At 51.0% G+C, this 13237-nt stretch overlaps 2 protein-coding genes across 2 annotated transcripts; one reads left to right on the top strand and one right to left on the bottom strand.

Moving 5' to 3' along the window:
- The first annotated feature begins 71 nt into the window (after window positions 1-71).
- On the top strand, window positions 72-2968 carry LOC116443137 (urotensin-2 receptor-like). The gene has a single exon (XM_032107037.1). It carries the CDS (start codon window positions 1840-1842, stop codon window positions 2932-2934), a length of 1095 nt encoding a protein of 364 aa, XP_031962928.1. The 5' UTR covers window positions 72-1839; the 3' UTR covers window positions 2935-2968.
- Window positions 2969-5851: 2883 nt separating this feature from the next.
- LGALS1 (galectin 1) lies at window positions 5852-9577 on the bottom strand. The gene is made up of 4 exons (XM_032107405.1): window positions 9471-9577; window positions 7814-7893; window positions 6458-6629; window positions 5852-6063 (listed from the first exon to the last, which is right to left on the bottom strand). The coding sequence occupies exons 1-4, from the start codon at window positions 9477-9479 to the stop codon at window positions 5920-5922; spliced, it is 405 nt and encodes a 134-aa protein (XP_031963296.1). The 5' UTR covers window positions 9480-9577; the 3' UTR covers window positions 5852-5919.
- Between the last annotated feature and the right edge of the window lie 3660 nt (window positions 9578-13237).

The following is a 13237-nucleotide window of genomic DNA, read 5'->3' as shown; positions in this document are numbered from 1 at the left end:
GGCTGACCTGTTAACAGCTGAGGTATGAGGTTGTTTCTTGGAAAAAAGCACCAACAATCAAACAACAAGCCATAGCTGTTCATCATTGTTTCCTCGGGCATGTGGACTGTGATTGTTCCCGTCAGAGCCAAATGGGCAGACTCACGGTGCCCCTCTGCTTCTCTGGGGACCCCACTCTGTTCCAAGACCACCACAATCTGTTGGGAGCATCACTTGCCCTGCTGCCATGGTGCAATGGAAATATCCACCTAAAAGTATATTTTCACTGCATTTTGCTGATCTCTCCCAGTTTGGAGCGTGATTTTCCTGAAAACCAAAGGTCCTTGCACAGTGAGGGGAGTACTGATGGGATGCCTCCTCCTCCTGTTTGCTGCTGAATTACCACTGCTGGATATGAGCAGAGGCATTTGACTCAGCCACAATGAAGCTAATACACTGATGATGCAAAAGAGCGTGGCTGGAGTGGCCCGAAACTCTGAACTAACAGCAGAGTACATGCAGTAGGGCACATCTGTCTCTGCTCTGCAAATTCTAGCCCACCGTGTCTTCCCTGAGACAACGAGGCTCAGATGTGAGAGAGGGTAAGGGCAGGGTAGCATCGGCCGTGGGTGTCATGTGATGGTGTCTCGCTAGAAGGCGGTGGTGCCTACTTAATGGGCTTCTGCTCCCTGCTCTGAGGCGAGGCAGCTTCCTGGGGCTTTGAGGGAAGGAGGGGAAAAGCTTGGAGGAGGAGGAGGATAGCCTTTGTGGAGAGGAAGGAAAGACCGAATCTAAAATATCCAGTCCGTTGAGTCTTTAGGAGCTTGCTGCTGACTTGAGGGCAAGGGTGGAAAAGGGCCAGGACAGAAAATGTGAGATGTCTTACCATCCGGTGGGTCCGCTTGCAAACTGGGAACTACATCCATGACACCCAAATCTCAAAGGGCCTTGGCGTCCTTGGGAGGGAGCAGGGGACAGGTTCTCTCAGTCTGGCTTTGCTAGAGAGAGCTGTATAGCTGCTCCCTGCCCACTGCTCTTCCAGGGCTGGCTCTTGTTTCCCTTCTAAAGCCACAGCATGATGCTTTCCACCCTCCTTGCCATATTATGGAGCGTTGTCTTTCAGGTGTCTCCTCTCTCAAATGAAGACAACTGTACAAGGGGAAATGGGAAAAAGAAAGGGAAACAAGAACAAGAAGGAGGAGGGAGCAGGAGAAAGGTGCAGGAAGATACGGGGAAAGAAAGCATGTCTGCCAGAAAGAGGAGAGAGCCAGTGGGGCTCCTCAGCTAGTGGCTAAAAGCCCAGTATAAATTGGGAACTGCACTCAACACCGGTGTGTGAAGCTGTGAGTCAGGCACATTCCTCCGTGCAGTGGTCAAGGCAACTCTTGGGGGGTTGGTTCAGCAGGGCAGAGCCCACCTCTCCAAAGTCTGTCTGAGCTGAGCTGACACAGACTTGGGAGCAGAAATCCACTTCTTCATCCACTGTTTCTGTGAGCCCAACAAACTCTGGAGAAGCAACAAATGAAGAGCTAGTGAAGAAAAGAGATACTTCCTCCTGGCTGGCAGAGGCTATCTGGCACCTATTGGTCTTGAAGGAAAGGGTCCCTTTCTTGGCTCTTTCATGGTTAAGGAAAACAACTGGACAGAGCTTGTGATGGACAAGATCAGCAACATGGACTGGGTGGCTGGAGGTGAGGAATAGACTTCTCTGGAGCACCCTGTGTCTGATGAACTCTCCCCATTCTTCCTTTGGCTGCTTTGCTGTTAAGGCTGGACGTGTCCTGTACAGCGAGGGGGGAAGGCAGGAGGAAGGAACAGGTCTCTGAGAGCTTGATTTGCTCTTGCTCAACTGACCCAAAGATGTCTTACAACCCTTCCCTCATCAGCCCAAGTCCTGGAGAGGATCCCAAGGGTGGCAGTTTCTTGGAGGAAAGCAGTGGTGGGGGTGATGACAGCAATGTCCTGGGTGGGGACAGCCTGGTCACAGGGCCTCTGGGCGCAGTGCTGCTGGCCATGTACCTCACTGGGATGGTGGGGAACATCTACACGGTGGTGGTGGCCTCTGGCAGGGTGGCAGGCTGCTCAGCAGGCTCCTTGGGGGTCTACATGGTCAACCTTGCCCTGGCTGACCTCCTGTACCTCTCCACTATCCCCTTTGTGGTTTGCACCTACTTCGCCCACGACTGGTTCTTTGGGGATGTGGGTTGCAGGCTTTTGCTCAGCCTGGACCTCCTCACCATGCACGCCAGCATCTTCCTCCTGACCGCCATGAGCCTGGAGAGGTACTGGGCAGTGGCCAAGCCTCTGCGGTCCAGGCGGGCCAGCAATGCCTACCGCAAACTGGCCAGCGCCATCCTCTGGCTCCTCTCACTCCTGCTCACGGCCCCCATGATGGTGATGACCCAGCTGCGGGAGGGGGACGGCCCCCACAAGCGCATCTGCGTCCCCACCTGGACGCCATCAGCTTTCCGGCTCTACCTGACGGTTCTGTTCACCACCAGCGTCCTGGCACCCGGCGCAGTGCTGGGCATTGTCTACGCCCGCCTGGCCCGGGCGTACCGCTCCTCGGCCTGGGGCCTGGGGCTGCCGGTGGCCGGCCGGGCCCCTGCCCGGCGGCTCCTCTCCAGGATCTCTGCCATTGTGGTGGCCTACTGGGCCTGCTTCCTCCCCTTCTGGGCCTGGCAGCTGGCCGGGCTGTACCAGCGAGAGGGGCTGGGCATTGGCCCCACCACCCAGGCCTACCTCAACTTCAGTGTCACATGTCTGGCCTATGGCAACAGCTGTGTCAACCCCTTCCTGTACACCCTGCTCTCCAGCAGCTACCGCCGGCGCCGTGGCCACACTGGGATGGGCACGGCACAGCCTGCAGCACCCTCTCAGCAGGCTGCGGGAAGCCACAGCATCCCCCTGGCTTTCAGGGAGTTGATGGCATCTGTGAGGGAAAGCGAGGGGTGAGCAGGCTGGGAACACCTGACCTTTGGCTGGGGTCAGGTTGAGAAATAAAAGTGCATCTCCTTCCATGCCAGCATGCAGTGTCTTCCATCAATGTTGTTGCGGTGCTTTCCCCTTTGCATGGCTGCTCATCCTGCTCAGATGGGTGGGGACAGTGCTTGTCTCAGGGATCCTGACTCCATCCTCAGGTCCTTCAGCCCTCACACACCAGCCTCCACCTTGCACAAGGCTGGGGAGTGGGTGGAAGAGAGCAGTCAGTTTTGATATGTCTAAATTATATAGCTGGGGAATCTTTGCCACCCCTCATCTCCCTGCTAGCAACGGGCCAAACCATAACAAAGTCAGGACAACAGTGAGTCATAGATTTCACAAGAACAGTGAGTCACTTCAAGAAACAGCCACGCTAGCAGGAGACGTCACTGAGGTTCATACTCCTGTGGTAAAGCTACCACTTGGCTTTCTATTACTTTTTCTTCTTACATCTCGAGTTCTTTTTACTCAGAGTTTGAATTTAGACGCAGGAGAGCAAGTATTCTTGTTTGGACTTAGTTGTTTATCATATCTTATCAGTACACAGCTGCACAGAGAGTGCCTCTTTGTTGGAAGAGTGGAAAATGGCCATGAGTTTTACTTTTCCAAGCTTTTTAAAGTCTAAATTAACCAATTATAAGATATGTTTTTACTTACAACCCAATTACTAACTTTTCAAGTTCTGCAGTGTGGAACTTTTAACCCAATGACAGAACATTCAGGTTTGTGAAGAAGAAGGAGAAAGAAGAAGACAAAAATCCACACCTCAAATCCTCCATGTTGTAACCTATTATAACCTATATGTTCTAAACCTAATTTTCTACATTTCTATGTATTTCACCCAGTGACATAACTTTTAATTACATAGCAACAACCTCAGTGCTATCATACAATTTAGGAAACTTTTCCCAGGGTTTTGGATCGAACACAGTGTGTTTCTGAGGATCACTGCGTCTCAGCACTGAAAGGCTGAAATTCTCAGAATCCAGCTTTCTTCAAGAAACCTTCACAAAAATATCTTTGAAGAATCTAAAGAAAGATTGCCAAGTGCAATTAAGAGGCACTGCGAGATTCCCCTGTAGTATAGCCCAGGGACTCCAGCATATTTGCTCAGCTTTCAAGACGAGCCCAGCAGAGGAAGCTGCAAGGAGAGATCTCACCTCTGTGTCCATCATCACATCTCATGGTACCCTCACCAGCACCATGGGCCTGCTGTGGTGGAGGGAAATACTCTGGCCTACCAAATGTACCCCAGTCTGCCAGACTGTGTCAACACCACTGGGTAAACCGAGCCACGTCTCTTGCCTTGAGACCATCTAGCCTAGCATGGCTCATTTCCATACTGCTGAACCTCTCTTCTGCAGAAAGCATGGCTTCATCCTTATCACACCATGGGAAGAGTCCCCAAGCTATGCTGTGCCCCTGCCATGCCTATGCACAGGGTTGCAATGCTAGATGTCATGTTTACTATTATAGATACAGCCCTAAAAAGAGAGTGATGTGATCATCCAAAGCAGACTGGCTTTGGGCAACACAGGACTTCAAGAGAGACCTAGCTGCAGAGTCTCAAGTTGCTTGTACACCCCAAGTGCTCCTGCCTTTCAGCTAAGCTCTCATCTTTCTCTTCTTCCTCAACCCCACAGTTCCTAGCAGCCTAGCCTCTCTCTGCATGGGTACCTAGGACACGGGACCTGGCAGAGCCTCATAAATTATGAAGTAAAACCAGGAGGTATTGCTGCTGTAGGAGGAAGTCCCTGTTCTCCAGCTGCTCTGCAACTGCTTAATGCGAGGAACTATCCCAGCCAGGCCTGCAGGGAATCCTGTAGTATTGTTGGTGCTTTGTGTTACTCATGGCCAAGCCTGGAAGTGAGGGCTCAAAGGCTGGGTCCTTCCATCCCAGACCTTCCTGGTAACTGCTGTGCACTGTGGGCAGGGCAGATCCCACCTTTCCGATACCCACCACGCACAGCATGCTCAACAGCAGCAGTCATTGCTGCCAAGGCAGCATTAGACTGAGAGAGCCCCTGAGGCAGCTGTGCAGTAACATCAAACATGCCTGACTGCCTCAGACTCCTCAGAGTCTAGCCTCAGTTTAGACTGAGCAGTGCTCAGGTTCATTTGGGCCAAGTAAAGCAGGAACGAAAGCAAAGTGCACACAGCCTTAGCATCCCACACTCCAGCTGGACACTGCTGCCTCCCTCAGCTCTGGATGGAACAGGCAAAGCACAAGGGGCAGAATAAAACCAGACACCTCTGGGTTATTGCCCTCGTGTGCCACAGCACAACACTTTGTGCTTCTGCAGTTACTGGAAGAAAGGATTTGGATGAGGAGCCCTCTACATGCTCTGTCACACCCAGCAAGGCAGCTTTTCTACTGTCTCCATACAGCAGCAAGAGGTCCCAAGAAGATAATAGGACTAGGAGCAGCCTCTACAGAAGGCTGCAGCCAAAGTTAGCACAGCTGAGGGCTTTCCCCTCACTCCCTGCCTCACTGGGTTCACCTAGCACAGCCACTCAATGCTGTCTGATGTCAGCCAGGGTGCGTAGTTTAGGCGGGGATAGATTTAATCAACCTGTTTTATTCAGGCAGTGTAATGTGTCAGTCCAGACCTCAACAGTGGGTGACCTTGCCTAAGGGACCCTTTTACTCTCCCCCCAGTGACAATTAGTCCTAATGCCTCCTCCTGCGACTCTCCTTGGATTTTTAACCTTCTGCATTTCCAGGTTTTAATCCTCACCCTTTTCTCCATCCATGACTTTCAAGGCCAAGACTGGGACAATTGCATCCACTTATGGTACTCAAGTAAAATTGACTACCCTCATCCACCCACTCCCAGCAAGGTGCCCAACCCATGTAGGCTTGCAATATTAAGCAGATTAGATTTTGAGACTTAGTACACCAAAATTTATTTATTGATTGCTTTTTCTGTATCTTTGAGATGGAGGTGTCAGAGGAAGTTATTCCCAGCTGAGGGACTGGAGTGTGAAGTCCCCTTGTGTATCAAAGTAGTCAAAGACAGAGAGATTAAGCCGGTTAGGGAACGTGAACTGGTGGCCTGGCAGGTGGACTGTCACATCATTTTGGTTGACACCAAAAGTGATCTGCAACACAAATGGAAAAGTCAAAGAGAGTTTCCTCAAGCCTCTAGCCTCTGCAGCACTGCTGTGCCACCCTCTGCTTCTTAGGGTGAACAAGCTCAGTAGAACAACCTGTTCATCAACAGTCCAAGTGTTATTCTGGTCTCCCAAGAGATGCCCATTCCCTGCTCTGTTCAGTAGTAACATCTGAGCCAGATGGAGCTCGCACTTTTGATCCCCACCCTCCAACAATGCTCAGAGCTCTGAGTGGTGGCACTGGCCAAGCAGGAGAAGCCAGCCACCTCCTGTACAGACAGCCCTGAGACAGCCCTTGCAGCTGGATGTCCTGTGCCAAACACCCTCCCTTCACCAGAGCATGTGCAGAGAGTATGTATACACAAATATATGCATGCCTCACCTCTGCTGTGCCCCCTTTCTGGAAAGGAAAGACAGTCTCCCTGTGCTCTGCACCCCACTCTTCCACCTTCTTTGAGTTGCACACGATAGTGTTCACATCGCCGTGAGCATCAAAACGGGGATTGAAGTGAAGTCCAAGGTGGGTAGCATCCTTGCCCAGATTCATCACAAAGCTGCAGAGAAAAGACAGACATCAATACAGCTAAAAAAAGAAATAAAATCAATACTGTGGTAGCATGTTTCTCATTACCATGAGCATCCCTGGGTCTGTTTCCTCAAGCCCAGGGTAACCTAAGAGAAGCCCTTTGCTAAATTACACAGCTTCCTTAAAAAGATGGTGCTATGGCAGTAAGGGGTACTTTCCTCTTCTGGGGTGATAGGCTACAGAGTGCCATCCCTGGGAGAGACACCACTTGTTTCCCCAAAGCTTTTAACAAGAGAATGGTTCAGCATACAGAGCCCTGAACAGGATAGTCATACACCCAAACCAATTCCCAAGGAGTCAGTTGCTTTCCATAGATTTCCTTTCAGTCCTGAACAGTTAGCTAGTGCTGCATCCTGTCTGACAGCCACTGCCTTCTCCCCATCCTGCAGGCAGCTGAAATAATTATCATGTCATTAGCACTCCCAAAGTATCTGCAACAGCAGTGGGAGGAAGCTTTCTAGACTAGTGTCCACCTTGCCTTCAGGCCTCTTACCCAGATGAGAGGAGGCATATTATTTGGCAAGAGAAAGCCTGAGAGGCTTCACTCAGACAGTATCAAACTTCAAAGGCACTGGGAAGAGCTGGGACATGTTTCCTGGAACACCGCTAGTGCTGGTACAGCTGCTATGAGCTCTGCCTTACCTGCAAAGGGGCCCCCCCAGCCACAGACCTGCACAAGGGCTGGGGGCTGCTGCAGAGGCTTCCCTGGGAAACCCAGCCACCCTGATTCCTGCACATTTAGGGGTACATTTCCACTTAAGCCCACCTGCCTGCTCACCATCTTTCTTCCTTCTTTCCCCACTACCACGTGAGAGGCAACTCCTCTGGGGCACCATAAATGTCCCTACTCCTGGCCACCTTCGTGCAGGGGAGAGGATGTGGTGGAGCAGATCAAACCAAATCTCAGTATAGACACAGCTTCCATTTCCTTTACCCTGCACTAGAGAGGATGTGGTCACTGCCAGTGTGCGCAGCTGGAAGTTCACATCTGCTTTGGCTTAGCCCCTTGGCAGTACTGTGTCTGCAATGTGCATTAGGTGATGACTCACTGGGAAGCACTGCTGGCGTTAACCTTTTCTCCTCTTCTTCCCAAGGGACAAAATCCTTTTGCAGACCCTCAGTGTGGTGCCTGGGCAGCACAGCACAACTCACCTCTTGGCATTTGGTGCAATTTTCCCCTTGACAGTGAGGCGCTGGCCAGGCTTGAGACCCAAGTTGGTGCACACTGGTCCCTGGGGAACGTGAAAGCAGAGACTTTAGCTCAGTACCTGCCGGCTCACTTGTTCTGGCTTGGCAGCTTTCCCTGCTGCCTTTCAAGATACGCTTTGCTTTGGACCCATGGAGAAACAGGGAAGCTCCCTTGCCCTAGGGCACTGCAGCAAGGACATCCCAGAGAAGTTACCCCAATCACATGGTACATTTGATTGGAGCTCGATTTCCTAATCTTTCTCCTGCTGCTCTCATCAACATATCTGTATTTCACAGCAGTGAAGTGTAAGCACCTGCACACTCCAATCACACCCACCCCATCCTAAACACACCCATGTGCCTTGCGGGTCTCGTGTCATCCCACACAACTCTGTCTGGGATGGAGCCTCTACTCCCTTCCCCTAGCTCGTGTTTGAACTTCAAGCCTTGCCCAAGTCCAAGGGCTCAGACACCTTGCTCCTATCTCCCAATGGCTTGAGTTTTTTTTTTTTTTTTTTTTTTTTTTTTTTGTAGGCTCAGTATTTGCAAGAACATTCTGCTCCACATAGACACCTTCCCACCTCCTTCTCTCTAGGAGGGCCAAAGTACCCTCGCAAACCCACGTGTGCTCATTTTTCATCACAGCAGAGGCAAGACCTCAAGAATACTGAAAATCTTTTCCTATTCCACCTTAAAAAATAAGCTTGCACTTGGGAAAATCCCAGCTTAATCACCCTCAGCCTAATGAAAGGCAAATTAATCAAAGAAATGCAATCACTCTTCTAACGCAAGCAGCTCCCTAGCAGTCACAGAATAGTTAGGGCTGGAAGGGATCTTGGAGATCAAGTCCAACCCCCCTGGTAAAGCAGGTTCACGCAGAGCAGGTTGCAGTATGTCACATCCAGGTGGCTTTTGAATATCTCCTGAGCAGCAGACTCCACAACCTCTGTGGGCAGCCTGTTCCAGTGCTCTGTCACCCTCACACTGAGGAAATTTTCCCTCATATACAGCTATAACTCCCTGTGTTTCAGTTTGTACCTCTTGCCCCTTCCCCTGTTGCTGGGCAACTCTGTAAAGAATCTGGCCCCATACTCTTGATACGTGCTCTTAAGATAACCTCTCTAACCTCTTAAGGTATTTGAACGTAGTCCTTGACATTCACAGAACACTTCTGTAAGGCAAATTCCTTCCAAGAAAGAGAAGAATAACAATTCAATGACTCATGAAAACTTCAGCCAGAAAGCAAGCAGCAAGGCTGCCCAGAGAAGATGCTCAGACAGCAATAAATGTTACTGCAGCAGCTTCTCCAGAGCAGAGCTGCAGTAAAACAGGTTACCTCAACTTAGGACACAAGCCAGCACGGATCCCTGCAGGTATAGCCCCAAAGGGATGCGACAGGAAAAAGAACCAGTGCTGCCAGAACACAAAACAGCAGCCAGCCCTCCATAGTGGATACAGCAGGGATTGTTCCTCACAGTAGCAGGCACTCAGCTCTAGAAGACCCTCTGACACTGGGGCTGATGTGTGGGTGGAGAAGGCTAGCACAAGCACCCTCACACCAAGCCAACATTCCCCACAGTCCTCCCTCCAGCAAAGCTGCCCCATCCCTTTCTCTACTCACACAAGACATGGTGCCGCTCTGCAGGGTAATGCTCCTCTCTGCCGAGATGCAAGGGTCCCAGGCGAGTAGCTCCTAGAGCCACTCCCTTGCTTTTAAATAGATGGAGAACTGAGTTGTCCCAGCCCTTCTCCACCCCATGAACCAATGGGAAGGGTGGCAGGGGTTGGTTTCGGGGGGAGGGAGGGTCTATTAGACAGAGCTGCCTCCTCCCACCCTCACCCCGCCTCCTCTCCGGGATGTTTGAACACAGCCCTTCCAAACCGGCTGCGGGCCACTCCAGGAGGAGATCCAGCTGTGTGTGGCCATGAATCCAATGGAAAATAGTTTTACAATGAATGTTTTATTATCCAAGGCTTTTATCACTACATGGAAAATGGTCATATAGATTGAGACTTGGCGGGAAGGGTCTGTGGTGAGGGCTGGGCTCTTCAGCTCTAGTTAAATCAGGAGTAGAAGAAATGTCATTGAGCACACACAATGCCTCAGAAACTCTTTGTGGACCAGGTGAAACCCCAGTAACACAGGACTGAAGCTGCATCCAGGGTCACCCAACTGCACTATGAATCCTTTCTGTCCCCAGAGACTGTCCAGCTGCTGACCCAGCCTTTACCACCCACTTTTGTAGGTACGGGATCCAAAGGAGGGAAAACAGTCCTTTTTCTACAGAACCCATAGGCACTCTCAAAACTGTGCAGTTCATCTTGGGGCAGAGTAAGCCAGGAGGAAGCCACCTTGGAAAGTTGGGGAGAAATTATCTGGGAAAGCACTGTGCCTGGCTCTTGCTCGTAGTCTGAACACAGTTAGGGGCCTGAGGAAGAAGGGGATAGGGGCAAAATGCTTCTATGACAATAAGCCACAGGATCTGTATGTCTTTTATCTGCCTCCGTGTTCTCTTTGTGGCAAGTATGAATCACTCTGGGTGAAAGGATTCCTTTGGAAAAAGTTACCCAATTACTACATGGCTCAACTGTAATTACACTGAAAGAGGAGGGAAAAATTCAGGCAGTGTGCCAAGCCTGTGGCTTAGAGCTCTCCTTGTCTTGCATATTTGTCTCTAAATCACAAGACGCTCTGTGATTTCCTTAAGAGGCCCAGAACTGAAACTCTTGGAAACAATTTTTTCTTCCATGTCTGTGAGGCCCATCAGTTCCCCCTCTGCTGAGGACATCAGAGTCCCCAGCCCTCTTACCCCCGTCAAGTATGATCCCTGAGGATGACACTACTGAGTATTTCCAGTTGATGCCATCAATGCCAGCAGAGGTAGCAGGGAGACCCTCTTGCCCGCCTGCTGGGGAGGGCAAAAACAGGCTCCAGACTTTGGCCAGGTTGCTGATCATTCCATGACACAAGGGGGCTAGAGTAAAGGCCAAAGTGGTCTTCTCTGCTCTGACATGCCTGCTCCCTCTTTCTCCTTCTGGTCATTTGCCTCAGGGTTCAGCTCTTGAGCCTGATCAAGGGATCATGTGGTACAGGATGAGAAGTGCTCCATACTAGGAGGAGAAAAAGTAAAGAGAGTCGGCTTCCCTCCACTCGGAATGTATGTGTTATTAAATCAATTCCTTTCAAATCCAAGATTTTGTGAGACTAAACCTCAGACAACTGTCCAAGTACCTGAGCTGCTGCTGGAGCCATGGTCTAGGGGGCTGGACTGGGAGGGACTGTTGGATGGGGAAGGGAAATGTGTAAATATTTGCCCTCTTGGAGATGGAGGTGGAGGGGGCCATTTAAAAGGTATGGGGTAGGTTCTGTGTTTTCTGCAGCATTTCTGGCAGCTGGGCCCTGTGACCAAGCCTTAGCAGCCACCAGGTCCTTGAGTTAGTCTGTCCAGGGACCTTCCTCCAAATGCTGCTGGGGAGATTAGAGACCAGCTAATGGCTAAGAGATGATAATGAAGGAGGGGCTACCATTCCAGAGAAGGTGCTGAAAGGGCTGTTCACATCAAGGAAATCCAGGTTTCAGGCTTGAGTCTACCTCAGGCAGCCTGTATTTGTCTGAGAGAAGTCCAGGTGTCTCCACTGGCTTTCATGAAACCTTGAATTAAATGGCATTAGCACAACAGGCTAATACCACAGGCAAGGGGGCCATGGGGCGTTCCATTGCCTGCAGGCCATGGGCCACCTCCATCAGGACAATGTCACATCTCCCTTCCTACCTCTGGGTTGGAGACACTGTGATGAGATGACAAACTCTAAAGCTCCAGCATCAGAACCCTCACAAGGTATGGCTAAGCTGAGGGGAGGAAAGGTCCCTACTCACCCTGGTGTCACACCTGGCAGGGATGGTGTCCCCAGGTGTACTGACACCTACTCCACCACACTGGAGACACAGAGGTGCTTGCCTGTTATTTTCAGGAGCAATGTGGTATAGGAAGAGTCATTGTGGGTTGAGAAGGGCAGAGCCAGGCTGGCTAGAGCTGGAAACCTTCATCACCTGTCACTTCCTTCCTTATCAGTGTGTGGTGGGCCAGCCAGCCAGGGGATGTGCCAGCAGTGTAGCAGCCCATTTGATCTGCAAAGGATGCAGATGAGGAAGATGAGCACAGATCACAACAGACTTTGATGTTATGGGCTTATCCTGCTGTGTGGGAACTCCACAGTGGGACAGGGCTCTTCTCCTCCACCATTCCTGCCTGTCCTCACCAGGAGAACTCTCCTGCATCACATTTCAAATCCTAGCTTTGTATTAGAGGGAGAGTCACTGATCTGCATTGTAACTAGGGGAGAAAAGATCTTCTTTGCACAGTCCAAAGGGCGTGAATGGATATGATGCTGTTGCTCTTGTCCACGCCAGACTCTTGGCCAGAGGGAGCCACGAGTGTGGAGAGAGGAGTAATGACTGTGGAATATGACTTCAGCAGTGCCTCACTTCTGGTTATGAGGGTGAGGCAGGTGGCGTTTGCATCTGCACCTGCTTTCTGCAGGCTGGGGTTGTGTCCTGGACAGGACGGGGCCAGGAAAAGGGGGTGTAGAAGAGACAACTGCCATCACAGGGGCAGACCAAATTCACCGACAACACAGATGTCCAAGCCCAGGCATCACAGCAAAGACCCCACCAAACATGTCCTATGCTAGGGGTAGGCATCCCACTCCAGTCCTGACCATAGGCACCTCCAGTGTGGACTGTGCTGCAGTCGCCTGGCTCCTGGGAACAAACAACTCACTAACCTCTCGCTAGCCTTTCCTTGCACAATCTGCTCACTCGTCCTTGGAAAGTGCAAATTGCCCTTGTGAGCAATCCCAGACAGTGCTCAAAAAACTTTTAATGCCTTTGGGGCCTGGACTTATCCCCTAGTGCTGGCTGTGACCAAACATTCTCACAGAAGGGGCCAAACATCCCTGGCTGTCCCTAGGGCTGTTCATGGTGCTCAATGTAGTTCTTCTCTCAGGGCCTCAGCATGCTTCCTCCAGTCTCCTTGACACTCAAAGAGCCCGGGCTGATCTCTCTATGCTGAGATGGCACGTTTTCTGAGGATCACAGCCTCCCTCATGGACATCCTCACACCTCCCAAACTCCAAGCTGTAATACAGCTTAGGTTGAAAAGGGAAACACGATTGCTAAAATAGACTTTCATCATTGTGAGTTGCTTTGATTAAGGGCATGCCTTCTGGTCTAGCTGATAGGCACTGGTATGCCTCAGCATACCCAGACTGGTCCTACGTGCTGAGGGCTGGAGTCCAGCTACTGCAGGTTGTGGGGTTGAGTTGGATCACTGGGCTGAGCCATTGGGTGGCTCTGAACCAGGTGGTTCGGCAGCTGCCAAAGGAGAA

The sequence above is a fragment of the Corvus moneduloides genome, chromosome 4 (genome assembly GCF_009650955.1).
Source record: "Corvus moneduloides isolate bCorMon1 chromosome 4, bCorMon1.pri, whole genome shotgun sequence".
NCBI lineage: Eukaryota > Metazoa > Chordata > Aves > Passeriformes > Corvidae > Corvus > Corvus moneduloides.
The sequence above is the reverse complement of the archived record's forward strand: the minus strand, read 5'-3'. Positions and strand labels throughout refer to the sequence as shown.